Source organism: Blennius ocellaris (assembly GCF_963422515.1).
Source record: "Blennius ocellaris genome assembly, chromosome: 5".
Taxonomy (NCBI): domain Eukaryota; kingdom Metazoa; phylum Chordata; class Actinopteri; order Blenniiformes; family Blenniidae; genus Blennius; species Blennius ocellaris.
The window spans coordinates 4,162,176-4,179,122 of NC_137654.1; the positions used below are offsets into that span (position 1 = coordinate 4,162,176).

Here is a 16,947-nt window from a genome sequence, read left to right on the forward strand (position 1 = left end):
GTATATGTATTGAATTCCTCATTATTTATGTACCGCCAAATACAACAACGTCATTTCAAGAGTCTTCTACAGAGAAAAGCCAACACATCCAGCTCTGGTGAGGCGATAGGAGAGGACGTGGGGGTCAGACAGGTTCACTTGCTGCAGACAGATGACTATAAAAGTAGAGACTGTCGGCCTCCCGAGCTGAAACTGACAGCTGGTTCCACATGACAGGAGCCTGGAAGCTGAGAGCTCGGCCTCACTCTACTTGTAGGAAATGTGGGAACCTCCAGGAAGCAGCACTCTTCTGGGAAATATGGGACTAACGGCTCTTTAAGATGTGATGGAGGCTGGGTGTTAAGAGCTTTATATGTTCAAAAAGAAGAATCTTAAATTCTATTCATCCAATCCAGTAAACGCCAAACCAGTGTCGTTAGCAGAATAAGCTGTTGAGCTTTAGACGGTGGTACGACCTGAACCCTCTGCTCATCCAGCAAATGTGTAATCTGTGTGGGAGCATTCATACCAAGAGGAAATAAACAAGCTTTCATGAGTTTTATTCCTAAGAAGTATTGTGACGTTCTGGAAATAATCTGCCAAACACCAGCTTTATCATTTTTAATGAGTTTTCCATCCAATTAAAAAGTAGCAGGTAAACTGAAATATATTTTCTCACGCTGAGAGACGAGTGATTAGCAATGGTTTTTGCATTAAGGCAGTCATGTTTCCATACGTGTCCTAACGAGGGTTTGGCCTGCAGGCTCTGGAGGCTCAGGAGATGGACAAGGAGCGTCTGCGTCTGCCCCAGCAGAACTCCCCTGTCCCGGGGTCCCGCCAGTCTGAACGCTCGCCCACCCCGGAGCCCCACAACCCCCCGTCGCCTGCAGCCAGCAGCAGCAGCTCCACGCCGCCGCCGCCCCCGGCCCTCGAGCCGTCACTTAACGGGGAGCCGGAGACCAACGGAGCGGCAGACCAGGTCACCCCGTCCAGAAGTGGGTGTGAAGTCTGGACCCGGGTGCGGCTGAGTTCCGCCTGGTTGTGTCTGATGTTTGTACGACTCTTCTTTTAGACTCGGTGTTTGAAGAGGAAGGTGCAGAGCCGCCCGGCGAAGAGGAAGACAAACCAGACGGCAACTCACACCCTGCAGACTCTGCTGGAGGCGAGGACGGGGAGCAGACGCACAGCGGCGCAGGCGAGGCTCAAACCGCTCTGAGGAAGTGGAAGTTTGTAGTGAACAGCACAGACAAGAAGAGAATCTCAGTGCCACTGCTTTAAAGATGCTCTGTACATATTATACCACATAAAAGGTTTCCATCCAAAGGACTTCACTTTACCAAAACAACTATACCAGGGGTCGGAACCTTTAATGCTCAAAGAGCCATTTGCTCCCATTTCCCACTGAACACAACAATCAGAGAACCGCACACCTTTTATTTTGACAGTCCCACAGACAGACCATGCCAGGACGACACGACACACAAAACCTTCTTCACTGCTGGTTGACAACTTACAACTAATAAACTAAACTACATGAACTAAGCAACAAAAACACAACACAATTATTAGCAACACTACAAATATAACCACCAATAATTACATTTAAAACACGACAAACAGAAACTCCCATGATGCATTGCAGCTCTCAGCTCCTTTATTGCTCCACATTATTAAAATGGAAGATAAATGTGGGAGATCTGGATTGTTAGAACCAAGAGTGTGATGGTGTGTCTTTAATGTCCTGTAGTTGTTGTGGAATTCACTAGAATGTTCCGTCACTCTCAACAAGTCTGTAATGAACCTCCTGGAACTGTGGGCTTTTACTGTGAAAGGTACAGGAAGTTCCCAGCTTCAGACACCAGTTGAGCCGCTGTCCTGACCTGCAGCCGCAATTCTACGTTCTTCATCCATTATTGTTGTAATGACGTCACATCACTGCGTCGTTCACGACCCTACATTTTACCACTCTTTGTTTGCCTCCTTACGTCCCTCTCTGGGTGGTTTTGCCTCCTTACGTCCTTCTCTGGGTGGCCTTGCCTCCTTACGTCCCTCTCTGGGTGGCTTTGCCTCCTTACGTCCCTCTCTGGGTGGCTTTGCCGCCTCCTTACGTCCCTCTCTGAGTGGCCTTGCCTCCTTACGTCCCTCTCTGGGTGGCCTTGCCTCCTTACGTCCCTCTCTGGGTGGCCTTGCCTCCTTACGTCCCTCTCTGGGTGGCCTTGCCTCCTTATGTCCCTCTCTGGGTGGCTTTGCCTCCTTACGTCCCTCTCTGGGTGGCCTTGCCTCCTTACGTCCCTCTCTGGGTGGCTTTGCCTCCTTACGTCCCTCTCTGGGTGGCCTTGCCTCCTTACGTCCCTCTCTGGGTGGCTTGGCCGCCTCCTTACGTCCCTCTCTGGGTGGCCTTGCCTCCTTACGTCCCTCTCTGGGTGGCCTTGCCTCCTTACGTCCCTCTCTGGGTGGCTTGGCCGCCTCCTTACGTCCCTCTCTGGGTGGCCTTGCCTCCTTACGTCCCTCTCTGGGTGGCCTTGCCTCCTTATGTCCCTCTCTGGGTGGCCTTGCCTCCTTACGTCCCTCTCTGGGTGGCCTTGCCTCCTTACGTCCCTCCAGGATGACCTGCAGTGGAGGGACTGAAGAGCTGTGGGTTGTCGACCCCTGAACGATGCAATCGCTTGTCCACATGATATTTCAGATAAATAAACACATTGAACAGGAGTTGGAATGAAAAGCCATGCTGCACATTCATCTGTTTCCACCTGGATGTAGCAGTGGACCAACTCTCCTCTCATGATCCTGGGGAGTTCTTCATGCTGAGGTGCAGCAGGACTCTGACAAAGTGATTGAGTTGTGTTCACAGGGAGTTTCACCTCCATTGACTGTGTTTGAGTACAAAGAGTGGACTGGCCATCAACACCACGTCCTGCTTATCTTCAACCTCCAAATGGGTTTTATTACTTCATGAGCTTTGATTCCCTTTCAAGAGATTCAAAACACGTTTGTCACACTTGGGCTACTTTTGGTCGTCCAAACATCAAAATTCAAAGCGTGACCTTTGTTGGATCTGTGTTTACATTTTGTATGAAATGGAGTGGTTGTTGCTCAATAAGCTACACGTTATGATGGTGGTTTACACAGTCCAATGATAATACATGTCATTTCTCTTGGTTTAGCTCACTTTGCTCAGAACAGTGTTACAAAACTGGCCATTAACTCTTCACATACCAAGTTTGAGTGCATAAACCTGCTGAATATGGGCCTTTTCTTGATTCATTTTGGGCCAAGCTAAAGTCTCCTAAGGTTTGTAAGATGTTTAGTGATGTACTGCACTGGTTCGTGTTCAGATCAGAGTCATTCTGAACCGAGAACAAGGAATCAGGTTTCCATTTAGGTTCAGACGAAGCAGTGTGAAAGAACCGTTGTCCTGTCATTCTGTTGTTGTTGATGATGATGATGGAATGTGTTCCAATGTGTTTTCCAGGAAGCGAGCACCCGGAGGTGGCCCCGCCCGCGGTGAGGACGGAGGGGCAGCAGATGAACGGCATCATGGAGGACCGGTCCTCGGTGTCCTCCACAGACATGCTGGTGAGTACGTCCTGCAGCACAGGGAGGAGACCATCACCAGGTCACCTCCTTGACCAGCTGCTTCAGAGTGACCCGTCCACGTCTCTCAGGACGCCGAGGCCCTGCAGGGACCGCACGCCGCCGCCAGGTTCTCCCACATCCTGCAGAAAGACGCCTTTCTGGTGTTCCGCTCTCTCTGCAAACTCTCCATGAAGCCTCTTGCTGACGGGCCTCCAGACCCAAAGTGAGTGTTTTCACGTCGTGTCGGTCGGTTTCTACATTCGTTGGTTTTAAATGCTGCTCTTTATGTATCCAACACACATGTATCTAACAAACACAGTGTTTACAAACCAGTTCTCTCCGAAGTTCTGCTCAAAGGAATTTCAGTTCCATAATATTAGTTTGAAAAAAGTCTAACTAATGGAACAGCTATTGTTAGAATATTATTGGATTTAATAGTCGGTCACATTGACACATGGCAGGTCCTGTATGTCATTCAAGTTTTCTGATTTACAAACACTTGACATTTGATAAGAACTGTTGCGATAACAAGTACAGATAAAGTCTGTCCGTCCTTGTCTCTCTGTCTTTCTCTCCTACAGATTCACTTCCAGTAGCTCTGTGAATGTGAAAACATGAATATGAGAATAACTTGTATGGTTCCTCCAGAAATGTATTGGGTTTTTTTCCCACTCTGCATTAATTTTGCTCATTGTTCCTCAAATACCCTGATACTTAAATAATTATTCAGTTGAATGTGTCATGAGCCTGGAGGTTTAAATTCTTGATTAGTCTGTTATTTAATGTCTTTTTGTTGTGAGAAATGAAACCAGCCTGTGTCTCAGTCTGGCTTTTTCCATCCTGGTGTTCTTCTGGTCTCTGGTTTCTGTAACCTAATCTGTTAGTAAAGTGAGTCCAGGAGGAGGAGGAGGCAGTGAACAGTCCGAGTTACTGTCACATGAAAGCCTGTTGACATCCAAACTGACCCCCCCGCCGCCGTCCTTCCCCCGGCAGGTCACACGAGCTGCGCTCCAAAATCGTGTCCCTGCAGCTGCTGCTCTCCGTGCTGCAGGGCGCCGGCCCGGTGTTCCGCACCCACGAGATGTTTGTCAACGCCATCAAACAGTACCTGTGTGTGGCGCTGTCCAAGAACGGCGTCTCCTCGGTGCCCGAGGTCTTCGAGCTGTCGCTGGCCATCTTCCTCACCCTGCTGTCCCACTTCAAGGTCCACCTGAAGATGCAGATTGAGGTCAGAGACACGTCACGGCAAACTGACGGTGAAATCCAAAAGCTCAGTGGTCTGACCTCAAAGCTCGCAGAATAGCATGAGCAACAACGTCAAACATGCTAGGGTGTGAAATCTCCTTTCACTCAATATACCGTATTTTCCGCACTATAAGGCACCTAAATACCTCACATTTTCTCAAAAGCTGCCAGTGCGCCTTATAACCCAGTGCGCCTTATATATGGAAGAATTGCTCTACTGGAGACTATTTGACAGCTGAACAACCAGAAGCTTTTATTTTGACAACTCTAACTTGGCAACTGGATCTTCAGAGCGGACGACACTCCACACAACACCTTCATCACTCATGGTTGCACACCAACATTCTAACAAACCAAAATAAACTAGATGAAATAATGACTCCCTAAACTGGGGAACACAAACACATAAACACAATCAACACAACACCAAGCCCAACAACAACCCACAATAACCTCCAACAACACAAAACATGAATTCCCATCATGCCTTGCATCCTGAGCTCCTCAGTGCAGCCGATCGCTGCAATGAATTATGGGAGTTTCTGTTTGTGGTGTTTTAAATGCAATTATTGGGGGTTCTATTTGGTTTGTGGTGTCGGTAATAATTGTGTTGTGTTGTGTTTTTGTTGCTTAGTTCATGTAGTTTAGTTTATTAGTTGTAAGTTGTCAACCAGCAGTGAAGAAGGTTTAGTGTGTAGTGTCCTCCTGGCATAGGCTGCAGGTAGGACTATCAAAATAAAGTGTGTGCACCTCTCTGGGTGTTAGAATCAGTGGAAAATGTAACCTAATGGCTTTGAGCTATAAAGGTTGCTGACCACTGGTCTATTCCATGTGCCTTATAATGTGGTGAGCCTTATATATGAACAAAGTTGTAAAATATGTCAATCAATGTAGGTGAGCCTTATAATCCGGTGCACCTTATAGTGCGGAAAATACGGTATTCCGCTCATGTTGTTTTAGTGGTTGGGCTGCACGCGGTCACTGAATGAAAACACAAGTTTGAGCCGCTCAGAGCAGGAATCAGACGCTGATTCACTGGGAAGTCCCCGGACTTTGTTTCCTGAACCTTGTCTTCCTTTTTCTTCAGGTGTTTTTCCGGGAAATCTTCCTCACCATCCTGGAGACGTCCACCAGCTCCTTTGAGCACAAGTGGATGGTGATCCAGACACTGACTCGCATCTGTGCAGGTACATGAAGACGGAGCGGCGTCACCTTGTCCCAACTATTTGATTCTGCTTTATCATAGAATTTTATTAAAATGTACATAGCCTGAAATATAAGGAAATATATTCCGATGCACAGTATAATTAAAGAGTGAGACGAGCTTTATTACAGTCTTAATCAAATTTCCTACACCACCAGATAACGTTTTATGTTTTCCCACCATCAGCCAGTAGGTGGCAGTGTTGTGCTCTCCCCTCAGACCCTTTCTTCTGGAAGAGACGTCAGTCAGACAGGAAGTTAAAGTTTCACTTATTAGTATGTTGTAACGACTGAATCAACGATTTGGGCACAAAACAATGAAATGTCAACTTTAATGAATATATTTCACTCTTGATAGAGAAGTGTCTCCTGCTGCCCTCCTTCAGGAAATCCTAAAACTATGAGAGCCGTTTAAGGATAGCGATGGTTTCGTTTGTATTTTTTCTAATACTGGAATTGTATTCGACTCCTGAGTTTTGTTTCAACAGCAATAATACAAACCGAAAATAATTTTTCTTAGTTTTCTTTAAATGTGCAGATATATTCTTGGTCTTATTTAGACTTTATACATCTGATCAAATAATGCATGTCAGGCACAAGCAGAACATTCTGATCGGAACACTGACAAACTTTGTGGAACTGTACATTGAAGGGCTTTCATTGTTGCATGAAGAGTTAAATGTTTGCAAAGCGTTACGTCTGGGATGTCGCTGAACCAGTCGTCGTCTTGATGAGCGACCCGGTGTGACTGACAGCAGAGATGAGAACGAAGCGGGACGACTCACAGTGGTGGAAAATGTAAACGTCACGGCAAAAGTCAAGAATCCAAGAGTAGAAGTCAGAAAGCAGATAAATGTCCTCAATATCTCATCCAGCAGTTATTGAAGTCACTTTTCACCGTCTGTCATCTCAAAGTAGTCACTCCAGACATCAAAATATGTAGAAATATTTTAATAATTAGAAGGGAACACTTGTGCTTCTCGATGCTACGATTAAACGTGGCATAATATGTTGCGATCATGATTTTCGCTAACAGGTGTGAGAAGTGTGCCACCAAACCAGAATGAAACGTGATCGTGGAGCTTTTTTCATCTTTTACTCTGGTCCAGCTTCTGGAGCAGCTTCAGTATCTGCTTGATAAGGTCACTTCTCACCTGTTGCCCTGCTGGATCTTTCTCCATGCAGACGCTCAGTGCGTGGTCGACATCTACGTGAACTACGACTGCGACCTGAATGCCGCCAACATCTTCGAGCGCCTGGTCAACGACCTGTCCAAGATCGCCCAGGGCCGCAGCGGGCAGGAGCTCGGCATGACGCCACTGCAGGTTTGTGCAGTCGCTCCGATGGAAGCCGAGGCCTTCCTCGTCCTGCTTGGTGTCGTCACATGACTGATCCCGTCCCTGTGGGTCCCAGGAGCTCAGTCTGAGGAAGAAGGGTCTGGAGTGTCTGGTGTCCATCCTCAAGTGCATGGTCGAGTGGAGCAAAGACATGTATGTCAACCCCAACCTTCAAGCTAACCTGGGTAAGTGTGCAGGAAGAATGAAAGTGAGAATTTGTTTTGAAGACTTGACGGCTCTAACAGACACACAGAACAACACCATAGAAACTTAAAAGCTCCTTTTGGCCTTCCGTCTTGTCTTCCTTTTATATGGGTCCACACAGTATCTGCTGTGTGAAAGACGTGTGTCTCCATGGATGCAGATGATGTTGGTGGAGAAGAGCTGTTGCGTTAATACAGTGAGCAGCTCAAACACTCTGGTCCTCGGTTGATGTGTGTGACCTGCTCACATGTGCAGACAAACTGCAGCTGACGTGCTGAACCGACCGTTCAGAAAACTCGTGTTTTGACCGTTTGGCAGTGTGTTCAGAAAACGAAAGAAGCAGCGGTCACTCCTAACGACGAATTGGTAAAATGCCACAGAAATGTAAAGTTTCCATTTGAAAGGACCTGAGCAGTAACGGCGGCACAGCAGCATTAACATGGAGATGAGACGGACTGATCCGGGTCTTCATTCCAGTCTCTGAGAGGAAACTATCGTCTGGAGGGTTTGTGTAAAGAAGTGCTTGTGTGCAGGTCAAGAGCATCCGTCCGACAGTGAGGGAGGAGAGCTGAAGCTCCCCGAGCCGCCGACAGGACGGCGAGACAGCGTCAGCTCGCTGGACTCCACCGTGTCCTCCAGTATGGCCACGTCGCAGGCAGACCACCCCGAGCAGTACGAGGTCATCAAGCAGCAAAAGGACATCATCGAGCACGGCATCGAGCTGTGAGCGCACACACACACACACACACACACACACACACACGCGTACAAACTTAAGTTTTCTGTGACGAAAAATGAGGTCAACAAAACACTCCAAATATCTAACAAACAACACAACAACTGAGCTCCCAGAATGAGCCACTATGGAGTGTATGTATATATATACATATATATACATATATATGTAGTGAGTGAGTAAAATCAACTCAGACACAGGGGAGGAACAAATGACACTACACAAACTGATGATGGGAAAACTACCTAAACTCCAAGGAAACCCCTCTGCTCTGGCAACAAGCTGATTGGAAGGCTGATTGGTTGGGCGTCGGCATAAAAGGGTTTCTGGTCTGTTGCCACTGCAAGATGACTCCTCCCATCAGAGGCTAACTAACAGTAGAAAAACAGACTTAATACAACAGAAATACAACAATAGTCTTTCAGTGTGAAAATGTGTGCACTTCCTTTAAACGGTGCAAGACGAGAAAAAAATCAATTATGAATAAAGGGAATGAAAAACATGTGTGTTGTGGATATGAAATGTTTGGGGTGTGGCTGTCTGCAGAACAAGGAGGTGAGGGGAGTGAATGCATCACGTTCGGTCTTCACTGTGCAGACCTGTCCGTCACATTCACACACAGGAGTCTTTGCAGCCGTCGTACTGCGTGGCGCCATTGATCCGTCGCTTTGTTCGTCCTGCAGCTTCAACAAAAAGCCCAAACGCGGCATCCAGTACCTGCAGGATCAGGGCATGCTGGGCGCCACGGCAGAGGACATCGCACAGTTCCTGCACCAGGAGGACCGACTGGACACGGTGAGGGGGCCGCTGCTGCTGGAACTGAGGGCCCGGGCCCTGCAGGGGGACTGTGGGGAAGGCTTTTCCTTTGATCTCATACTCAGAATAAAAAAGTGGAAAGTATAATTATTATCATCCTGTAACTCACATTTATTCATTCATTAATTTGTGACACAAACATAAGGTTTAGTTACCGACTAGATATAAAGGCGTACGCACTTTAAATTATAATGGATCTTAAGAGAGGTGTGGCGTATTAGTAGGACGTCTTGAAGATGTAAGAAAGCAACATAAGTTTCTGGTGAATAAGAAGCCAGTATTTTGTTGCTTTAATGAGACGCCATCTGAGCTGAAAGCCATGAGTTAGTCTGGAGCAACAAACCATGTTCAGCCTTCAAAATGAGGAGAAGCCCCGTTTTATCCATATGAGACTTTTTGCAGTGATTGTCCGCAATGTGGAAACACAGTTTGTCCAGTGGAACATTTCAGCTGGAATCGGCTCCACAGCCCTCATCCATTGATTTGCTTGAGCCTTTTCCCTCGGTGGCAGTAACCCCTCAACGCTACGTCTCATCCACAGACTCAGGTGGGCGAGTTTCTGGGCGAGAACATCAAGTTCAACAAAGAGGTGATGTACTGCTACGTGGACCAGCTGGACTTCTGTGGGCGGGACTTTGTGTCGGCGCTGCGAGCCTTCCTGGAGGGCTTCAGGCTCCCGGGCGAGGCCCAGAAGATCGACCGGCTGATGGAGAAGTTTGCTGCTCGCTACCTGGAGTGCAACCAGGGGTGAGACCTCACCTCCTCTGTGAGAGTGAAGCAGTGTGGCCAGGGTGCGGGTGAACACTAACGCTGCCTCTCTCCCTGGAGCAGACAGACGCTGTTTGCCAGCGCAGACACTGCCTACGTCCTGGCCTACTCCATCATCATGCTCACCACCGACCTGCACAGTCCTCAGGTCAGTCTGCCACTGCTCATCCTCATCACATCCTCATCATCACTGCATGACATCCTCATCACATCCTCATCATCACTGCATCACATCCTCATCACATCCTCATCATCACATCTTCATCACTGTAGAGCATCCTCATCACTGTAGAGCATCCTCATCACTGTAGAGCATCCTCATCACATCCTCATCACTGTAGAGCATCCTCATCACATCCTCATCACTGTAGAGCATCCTCATGACATCCTCATCACTATAGAGCATCCTCATCACATCCTCATCACTGTAGAGCATCCTCATCACATCCTCATCACTGTAGAGCATCCTCATCACATCCTCATCATCACTGCATGACATCCTCATCACATCTTCATCACTGTAGAGCATCCTCATCACTGTAGAGCATCCTCATCACATCCTCATCACTGTAGAGCATCCTCATCACTGTAGAGCATCCTCATCACTGTAGAGCATCCTCATCACATCCTCATCACTGTAGAGCATCCTCATGACATCCTCATCACTATAGAGCATCCTCATCACATCCTCATCACTGTAGAGCATCCTCATCACATCCTCATCACTGTAGAGCATCCTCATCACTGTAGAGCATCCTCATCACATCATCATCACTGTAGAGCATCCTCATCACTATAGAGCATCCTCATCACATCCTCATCACTGTAGAGCATCCTCATCACTGTAGAGCATCCTCATGACATCCTCATCACTATAGAGCATCATCATCACATCCTCGTCACTGTAGAGCATCCTCATCACATCCTCATCACTGTAGAGCATCCTCATGAAATCCTCATCACTGTAGAGCATCCTCATCACATCCTCATCACTGTAGAGCATCCTCATGAAATCCTCATCACTGTAGAGCATCCTCATCACTACAGAGCATCCTCATCACATCCTCATCACTGTGGAGCATCCTCATCACTGTAGAGCATCTTCATCACTGTAGAGCATCCTCATCACTGTAGAGCATCCTCATCACATCCTCATCACTGTAGAGCATCCTCATCACTGTAGAGCATCCTCATCACATCCTCATCACTGTAGAGCATCCTCATCACTGTAGAGCATCCTCATCACATCATCATCACTGTAGAGCACCCTCATCACTATAGAGCATCCTCATCACATCCTCATCACTGTAGAGCATCCTCATCACTGTAGAGCATCCTCATGACATCCTCATCACTATAGAGCATCATCATCACATCCTCGTCACTGTAGAGCATCCTCATCACATCCTCATCACTGTAGAGCATCCTCATGAAATCCTCATCACTGTAGAGCATCCTCATCACTACAGAGCATCCTCATCACATCCTCATCACTGTGGAGCATCCTCATCACTGTAGAGCATCTTCATCACTGTAGAGCATCCTCATCACTGTAGAGCATCCTCATGACATCCTCATCACTGTAGAGCATCCTCATGACATCCTCATCACTGTAGAGCATCCTCATGACATCCTCATCACTGTAGAGCATCCTCATCACTGTAGAGCATCCTCATGACATCCTCATCACTGTAGAGCATCCTCATCACATCCTCATCACTGTATAGCATCCTCATCACTACATGACATCCTCATCACTGTGTGACATCCTCATACCTTCATGACAGCCTCATCACTGCATGACATCCTCATACCTTCATGACAGCCTCATCACTGTATAGCATCCTCATACCTTCATGACAGCCTCATCACTGTATAGCATCCTCATACCTTCATGACAGCCTCATCACTGTATAGCATCCTCATACCTTCATGACAGCCTCATCACTGTATAGCATCCTCATACCTTCATGACAGCCTCATCACTGTATAGCATCCTCATACCTTCATGACAGCCTCATCACTGACAGCCTCATGATAAGTTACAGTCTGCTCACACGACCTTGTTGCTCCAGAGAAGTGTCTAAAATGTGCCCGTGTGTTTTTGATGACATTCTAAAGGCACTTTTTCTTCCTGCCAGGTGAAAAACAAAATGACCAAAGAGCAGTACATCAAGATGAACCGCGGCATCAACGACAGCAAGGACCTGCCTGAAGAGTACCTGTCCTCCATTTACGACGAGATCGCAGGAAAGAAGATCGCCATGAAGGAGAGCAAGGAGTTCTCCATCACTCCCAAGTCCACCAAGCAGAGTGAGTCCCAGGTTCCTCTGCTGTCTAATGTTGTCTGGTCTGGTGGATGTAGGGGGAGAACTGTAGTTTTTAGTGTTGTTTTAAGTCTCTGAGTGTTAAACATTGTTCTGTGAATGTGTTTCACTGGCCACGCCACTGCAGGTGTGAATGAGCCTGTGGCTAAATTCGGTACAACGCGTTAAATGACAACATTTATGTTAAGTTGCACACAGTCCCTTTGAAATAAATAAATGAAATGAGTATTTGAAGGTCTGGTGGAAGGTGAATGAGAGCTGCAGGTCACTCAGGTGTGTGTCTGGTCAGGTGTAGCCAGCGAGAAGCAGCGGCGCCTGCTCTACAACATGGAGATGGAGCAGATGGCGAAGACCGCCAAGGCTCTGATGGAGGCCGTCAGCCACGCCCAGGCGCCGTTCTTCAGCGCCACGCACCTGGAGCACGTCAGACCCATGTTCAAGGTGCTCACACTCACTTATCACTCACCTCCGTCACTGTTCTGACACTTCAGGAGCTTTTATTCTCTTCTACAGACTCTTCTTGTCAATGGGAGCTTTTCCTTTCCACAGAAATCTGTTTGTTTTGGTGTTTCACTTGAATGTGGCAGTTTTTGTTCTTGACATTTGTTTAAACAGTTGCTGGTAATTTAACCTATTTCACTTTTAGCTCCTGTTCCTTCTTACTTTCTCCTCATGATTTTTCCATTTTAGCACCATTGTGCCTTCTTGGGGGGGATTTTAGATATTTTATCCATTTGACCCTTTTAGCCGCCCAGCTAAGCTAGTTAGCTTAGCATGTCAGAATGTGATATAACACCAGATTCCAGGTCACCCACACCTGGGAGGTATCCTTTGCGAATTTCAGGCAAATCGCAGGTGTTAGCATTGCATGCTAACAAGTTTGTTCGAATGAGCTGAAATTTGGAGGGTGGCCTAATGGGGGCGCTGCGATCAAGAATCACTAGCTAATCAGATGGTTTACACGTACTTTTGACCCCGCCACGGGCTCACAACTTCAGTTGGGGGGGGGCTTGCTCAGCAGCAGGGGGCAGGCACAATAAAATTTCCAGCGGGAATTTTCTAGTTTCACTTGTTATATCGCTCTAAGTCAATTTTTAGCTGTTTAACTTTTTATTCAGTTGTAAACCTTTCGTCATATATTTCTCATAATTTCTGTGCACATGTCAAAGCTCCAGGTAAAGCAGTAGCTAGTCAGTCAAAGTAAATGACTGAAACCATTTTCTTCTGAGATTTCTGTCCTGGTTCTTGTACAAAGAATCACACTGGACACTGCATTTGTGAGCTGAGGTGAAAGCTGCAGGGGCCACATGGCTGCAGGTTGCACTGTGTTGCTCTGTTTTGCTGACTCAGCTGGGATCACAGAGAATGAATGAATGTTGTGTGTGGTCTCCAGCTGGCGTGGACCCCCCTGCTGGCAGCCTTCAGCGTGGGCCTGCAGGACTGCGACGACCCCGAGGTGGCTTCGCTGTGTCTGGAGGGCATTCGCTGCGCCATCAGGATCGCCTGCATCTTCAGCATGCAGGTCTGCTGCCTCACCCTCGTCCGTTTATACCAGTGTTGACGCGTGATCACGCATGAACTCGGTGGTGCGTCTGCAGCTGGAGCGCGACGCATACGTTCAAGCGTTGGCCAGGTTCACGCTGCTGACGGCCAGTTCCAGCATCACGGAGATGAAGCAGAAGAACATCGACACCATCAAGACTCTCATCACGGTGGCTCACACCGACGGAAACTACCTGGGAAACTCCTGGCATGAGGTGAGCAGACCCACCATCCAAAACATTAAAACCACTGGGCTCATACTGAGCACGTCCCCATTTTACTGCACAGCAGACCACAGACTGACCACTGGTTCTTATCTGTATTTATACACACTCGGCGTTTTTCACGACTCAGAATATTATCAGTGGGGTTTTTCTTTCTCTCTGTTAAATTCCCATTCTTATATTTAAGATGTGAATTTTTCTGACGATCAAAGTCTATTTATTGTGTTCACCACACACAGTCTGTCAGTATGTTCAACGAAAACGCTTTCAGAAGTCAGTGGAGTCTCAGGGAGGAGATGTTCCTGTTGTAGGTCGACCACAGCCCCCGGCCGCACAGAAAGAATAAAGAACTTACATTGTTTCCCTTTTATTTATTATCCGAGTCTGGACAATCTTTTATTTTGAAAAATGACAGAATACTCTCCATTACATCCGTCTATGACTCACACTTGCGTCGGTCACGTGATACATTAGCGCTGATATTAAACCCACAAACGAGCCAAATGAGTTAAATAAACAGTCGTCTTTGGAAAGTTTCTTTGCAAAAGGGAAAAGGTCCAGTGAGGAGACAGAAGAAGAACATAAAAGTTAGTAGAAGGACATACAAGTACACAGTGGATTCACGTTTGTTATTATATTTACAAAATACCACAGTTTTTGTGTTGGTCGTATCATTTTTGTTGTATTTATCCGCCACACCTTAAGGTATTTGAAAATATGGTCTGACATTAAACCGGTCCGTGGCACAAAAAAGCTTGGGGACTGATGGACTCTAGTGAAGTAATAACCTGGTTTGATTGAGTTCTCTGTGGTTTTGTCGCTGTGGAGTTTCAACTTTTTACCCTGGATGAAGTGTTTCTTTGCTCGCAGTCAAATGAAGCTGCTAAATCAAAACATCAGGATCTATCAAATCTGGGGTTTTGCTCTTCAAAAGAAAACAAAAATCTGTGCAGGTTTTGAATTGTACATTTTCTTTCTAATGGTCAAACCTGAATTATTTTGAGCGTCTTGTTTTAAACGGGTGACTTGCAGATCCTGCGCTGCATCAGTCAGCTGGAGCTGGCCCAGCTCATCGGCACCGGGGTGAAGACCCGCTACATCTCAGGGGTGGTCCGGGACCGGGAGGCCGGCATCAAGGGCCTCCCCTCCGGCACGGAGGAGTTCATGCCTCTGGGGCTCGGTAGGGCACACACTCACACACTCACACACACATCATCTCTGGCTCAACGCCAGGCTGATCTCTGCCACGTCTGTCATGTGCTCCTTCCTTCCGCTCCCTCTGACGGGGACTCCACTGCCTCGTCACTTCTTTTGCATCACAAACAAATGTCACCAGGATTGAATCCCGTCGGTCGGCCAGCTACTGTTGCCTACCGACCTACTGTCACAGATCAAAACAAGACTACGTTATTATATGTGGAGCTACGGGCTCATTTATTCATCAGCTGTTGGTGGAAGTTTTGCGCAGCCTTGAGAGATCAGCAGCTGACTGTGTCTCCTGGCGTGTCCGCTCTGAGCTCCATGGAATGTGTTGCAGGCAACCTGGTGGGCAGTCAGGACAAGAGGCAGATGGCTCACATCCAGGAGTCGGTGGGAGAGACGAGCTCTCAGAGCGTGGTGGTCGCTGTGGACAGGTGGGAGGAGGGCGACCTGAACATGAAATGCAGCTTCTGCTTTAACAGCCACTGAAACTTATGTTGATTGTAATGTTCTTCCCAGGATCTTCACCGGCTCCACCAGACTCGATGGAAACGCCATTGGTAAGTGTGTGTGTCTGCGTGTGCGTGTGTGCGTGTGTGCGTGCGCTCACTCGGAGCTCTGCTGTGTGACTGTCCAGTGGACTTCGTCCGCTGGTTGTGCGCCGTGTCCATGGACGAGCTGGCGTCTGCACACCAGCCCAGGATGTTCAGCCTGCAGAAGATAGTGGAGATCTCGTACTACAACATGAACCGCATCCGGCTGCAGTGGTCTCGGATCTGGCAGGTCATCGGAGACCACTTCAACAAGGTCCGTGTTAAAGTCTCGTGGGTTAAGTATGGATGGATGATGAGTTTGGTTAAAGGATGAAGGGAGAGCTGAGGGGATCCTCACCCAGCCTCCTCCTGTGCAGGTGGGCTGCAATCCCAACGAGGACGTGGCCATCTTCGCCGTGGACTCGCTCCGGCAGCTCTCCATGAAGTTCCTGGAAAAAGGAGAGCTGGCCAACTTCCGCTTCCAGAAAGACTTCCTCAGGCCTTTTGAACACATCATGAAGAAAAACAGGTACACGCTCAGCCACTGCTGTCACACACTGTCATGTTCCTTTCTGAGTGGATATACGTTTAGAAATGTACTTTTTTTTTTTCCTTCTGTCCTCTCAAAGTCGTAGCCTGTTGGTGTGGGAGGACATTTGGGAAAACATTGACAAACTCTAGTGGTGGCTAAGCATGAAATCATCCATCACTAAGAGAACAATAAAAAAAACATACAAACAAAGAGAAATACAAGAGTGGAGGAGCTTTCAAAAGGGTGTAAATATACCAATTCAGGTAAACAATTACAAACATATTCATCTGAGTTTTTAACATTGAAATTAAATCAAAAGAGATATCTTTATGACATCTTTTTTGAGAGATGGAAAATAGAATATAAACTCGTTTTTAAAAGGGCTTCTTATTCCTTCATTTATCACAATGTAAATGATATTTTCCCAACACAAGAAGTAATTGATAACATTGGATAATGCAGGGTCTGGATGTTTTTATAGTTTCGTAGTGAAACAGGTCAGAGAGGTCCAAGCTGTTGACGTCACTGAAGAAGGAGAGAAATACAATCTTTAATATCATCCTTTGATATAGGACAGAAGAAATATTAATGTTCTCAGGATTCATTTGATTCATCACAAGGATTAACTTCAAAGCCAAACCTATTTTTCAGAGTTTATCAACTGGATGAATTTGGTAAATAATAAAAAAAAAAAAAAGTTTCGGTCAGCTTTGGTTGGACTGAAC

General features: G+C 47.0%; 1 protein-coding gene across 1 annotated transcript in view; it reads left to right on the forward strand.

Moving 5' to 3' along the window:
• Positions 1 to 16,947, forward strand: part of arfgef2 (ADP-ribosylation factor guanine nucleotide-exchange factor 2 (brefeldin A-inhibited)) — a 43,824-nt gene that overhangs the window by 14,970 nt on the left and 11,907 nt on the right. Inside the window, exons 6-26 of the mRNA XM_080496775.1 lie at positions 743 to 974; positions 1,052 to 1,174; positions 3,452 to 3,555; positions 3,645 to 3,778; positions 4,549 to 4,783; positions 5,888 to 5,987; positions 7,189 to 7,328; positions 7,417 to 7,525; positions 8,078 to 8,267; positions 8,964 to 9,075; positions 9,638 to 9,843; positions 9,928 to 10,012; positions 12,006 to 12,177; positions 12,481 to 12,632; positions 13,585 to 13,713; positions 13,790 to 13,948; positions 14,990 to 15,137; positions 15,495 to 15,591; positions 15,677 to 15,717; positions 15,795 to 15,964; positions 16,068 to 16,219. Of these exons, the coding sequence (XP_080352901.1) occupies positions 743 to 974; positions 1,052 to 1,174; positions 3,452 to 3,555; positions 3,645 to 3,778; positions 4,549 to 4,783; positions 5,888 to 5,987; positions 7,189 to 7,328; positions 7,417 to 7,525; positions 8,078 to 8,267; positions 8,964 to 9,075; positions 9,638 to 9,843; positions 9,928 to 10,012; positions 12,006 to 12,177; positions 12,481 to 12,632; positions 13,585 to 13,713; positions 13,790 to 13,948; positions 14,990 to 15,137; positions 15,495 to 15,591; positions 15,677 to 15,717; positions 15,795 to 15,964; positions 16,068 to 16,219 (2,990 nt within the window). The remainder of the gene's footprint in view (positions 1 to 742; positions 975 to 1,051; positions 1,175 to 3,451; positions 3,556 to 3,644; positions 3,779 to 4,548; positions 4,784 to 5,887; positions 5,988 to 7,188; positions 7,329 to 7,416; positions 7,526 to 8,077; positions 8,268 to 8,963; positions 9,076 to 9,637; positions 9,844 to 9,927; positions 10,013 to 12,005; positions 12,178 to 12,480; positions 12,633 to 13,584; positions 13,714 to 13,789; positions 13,949 to 14,989; positions 15,138 to 15,494; positions 15,592 to 15,676; positions 15,718 to 15,794; positions 15,965 to 16,067; positions 16,220 to 16,947) is intronic.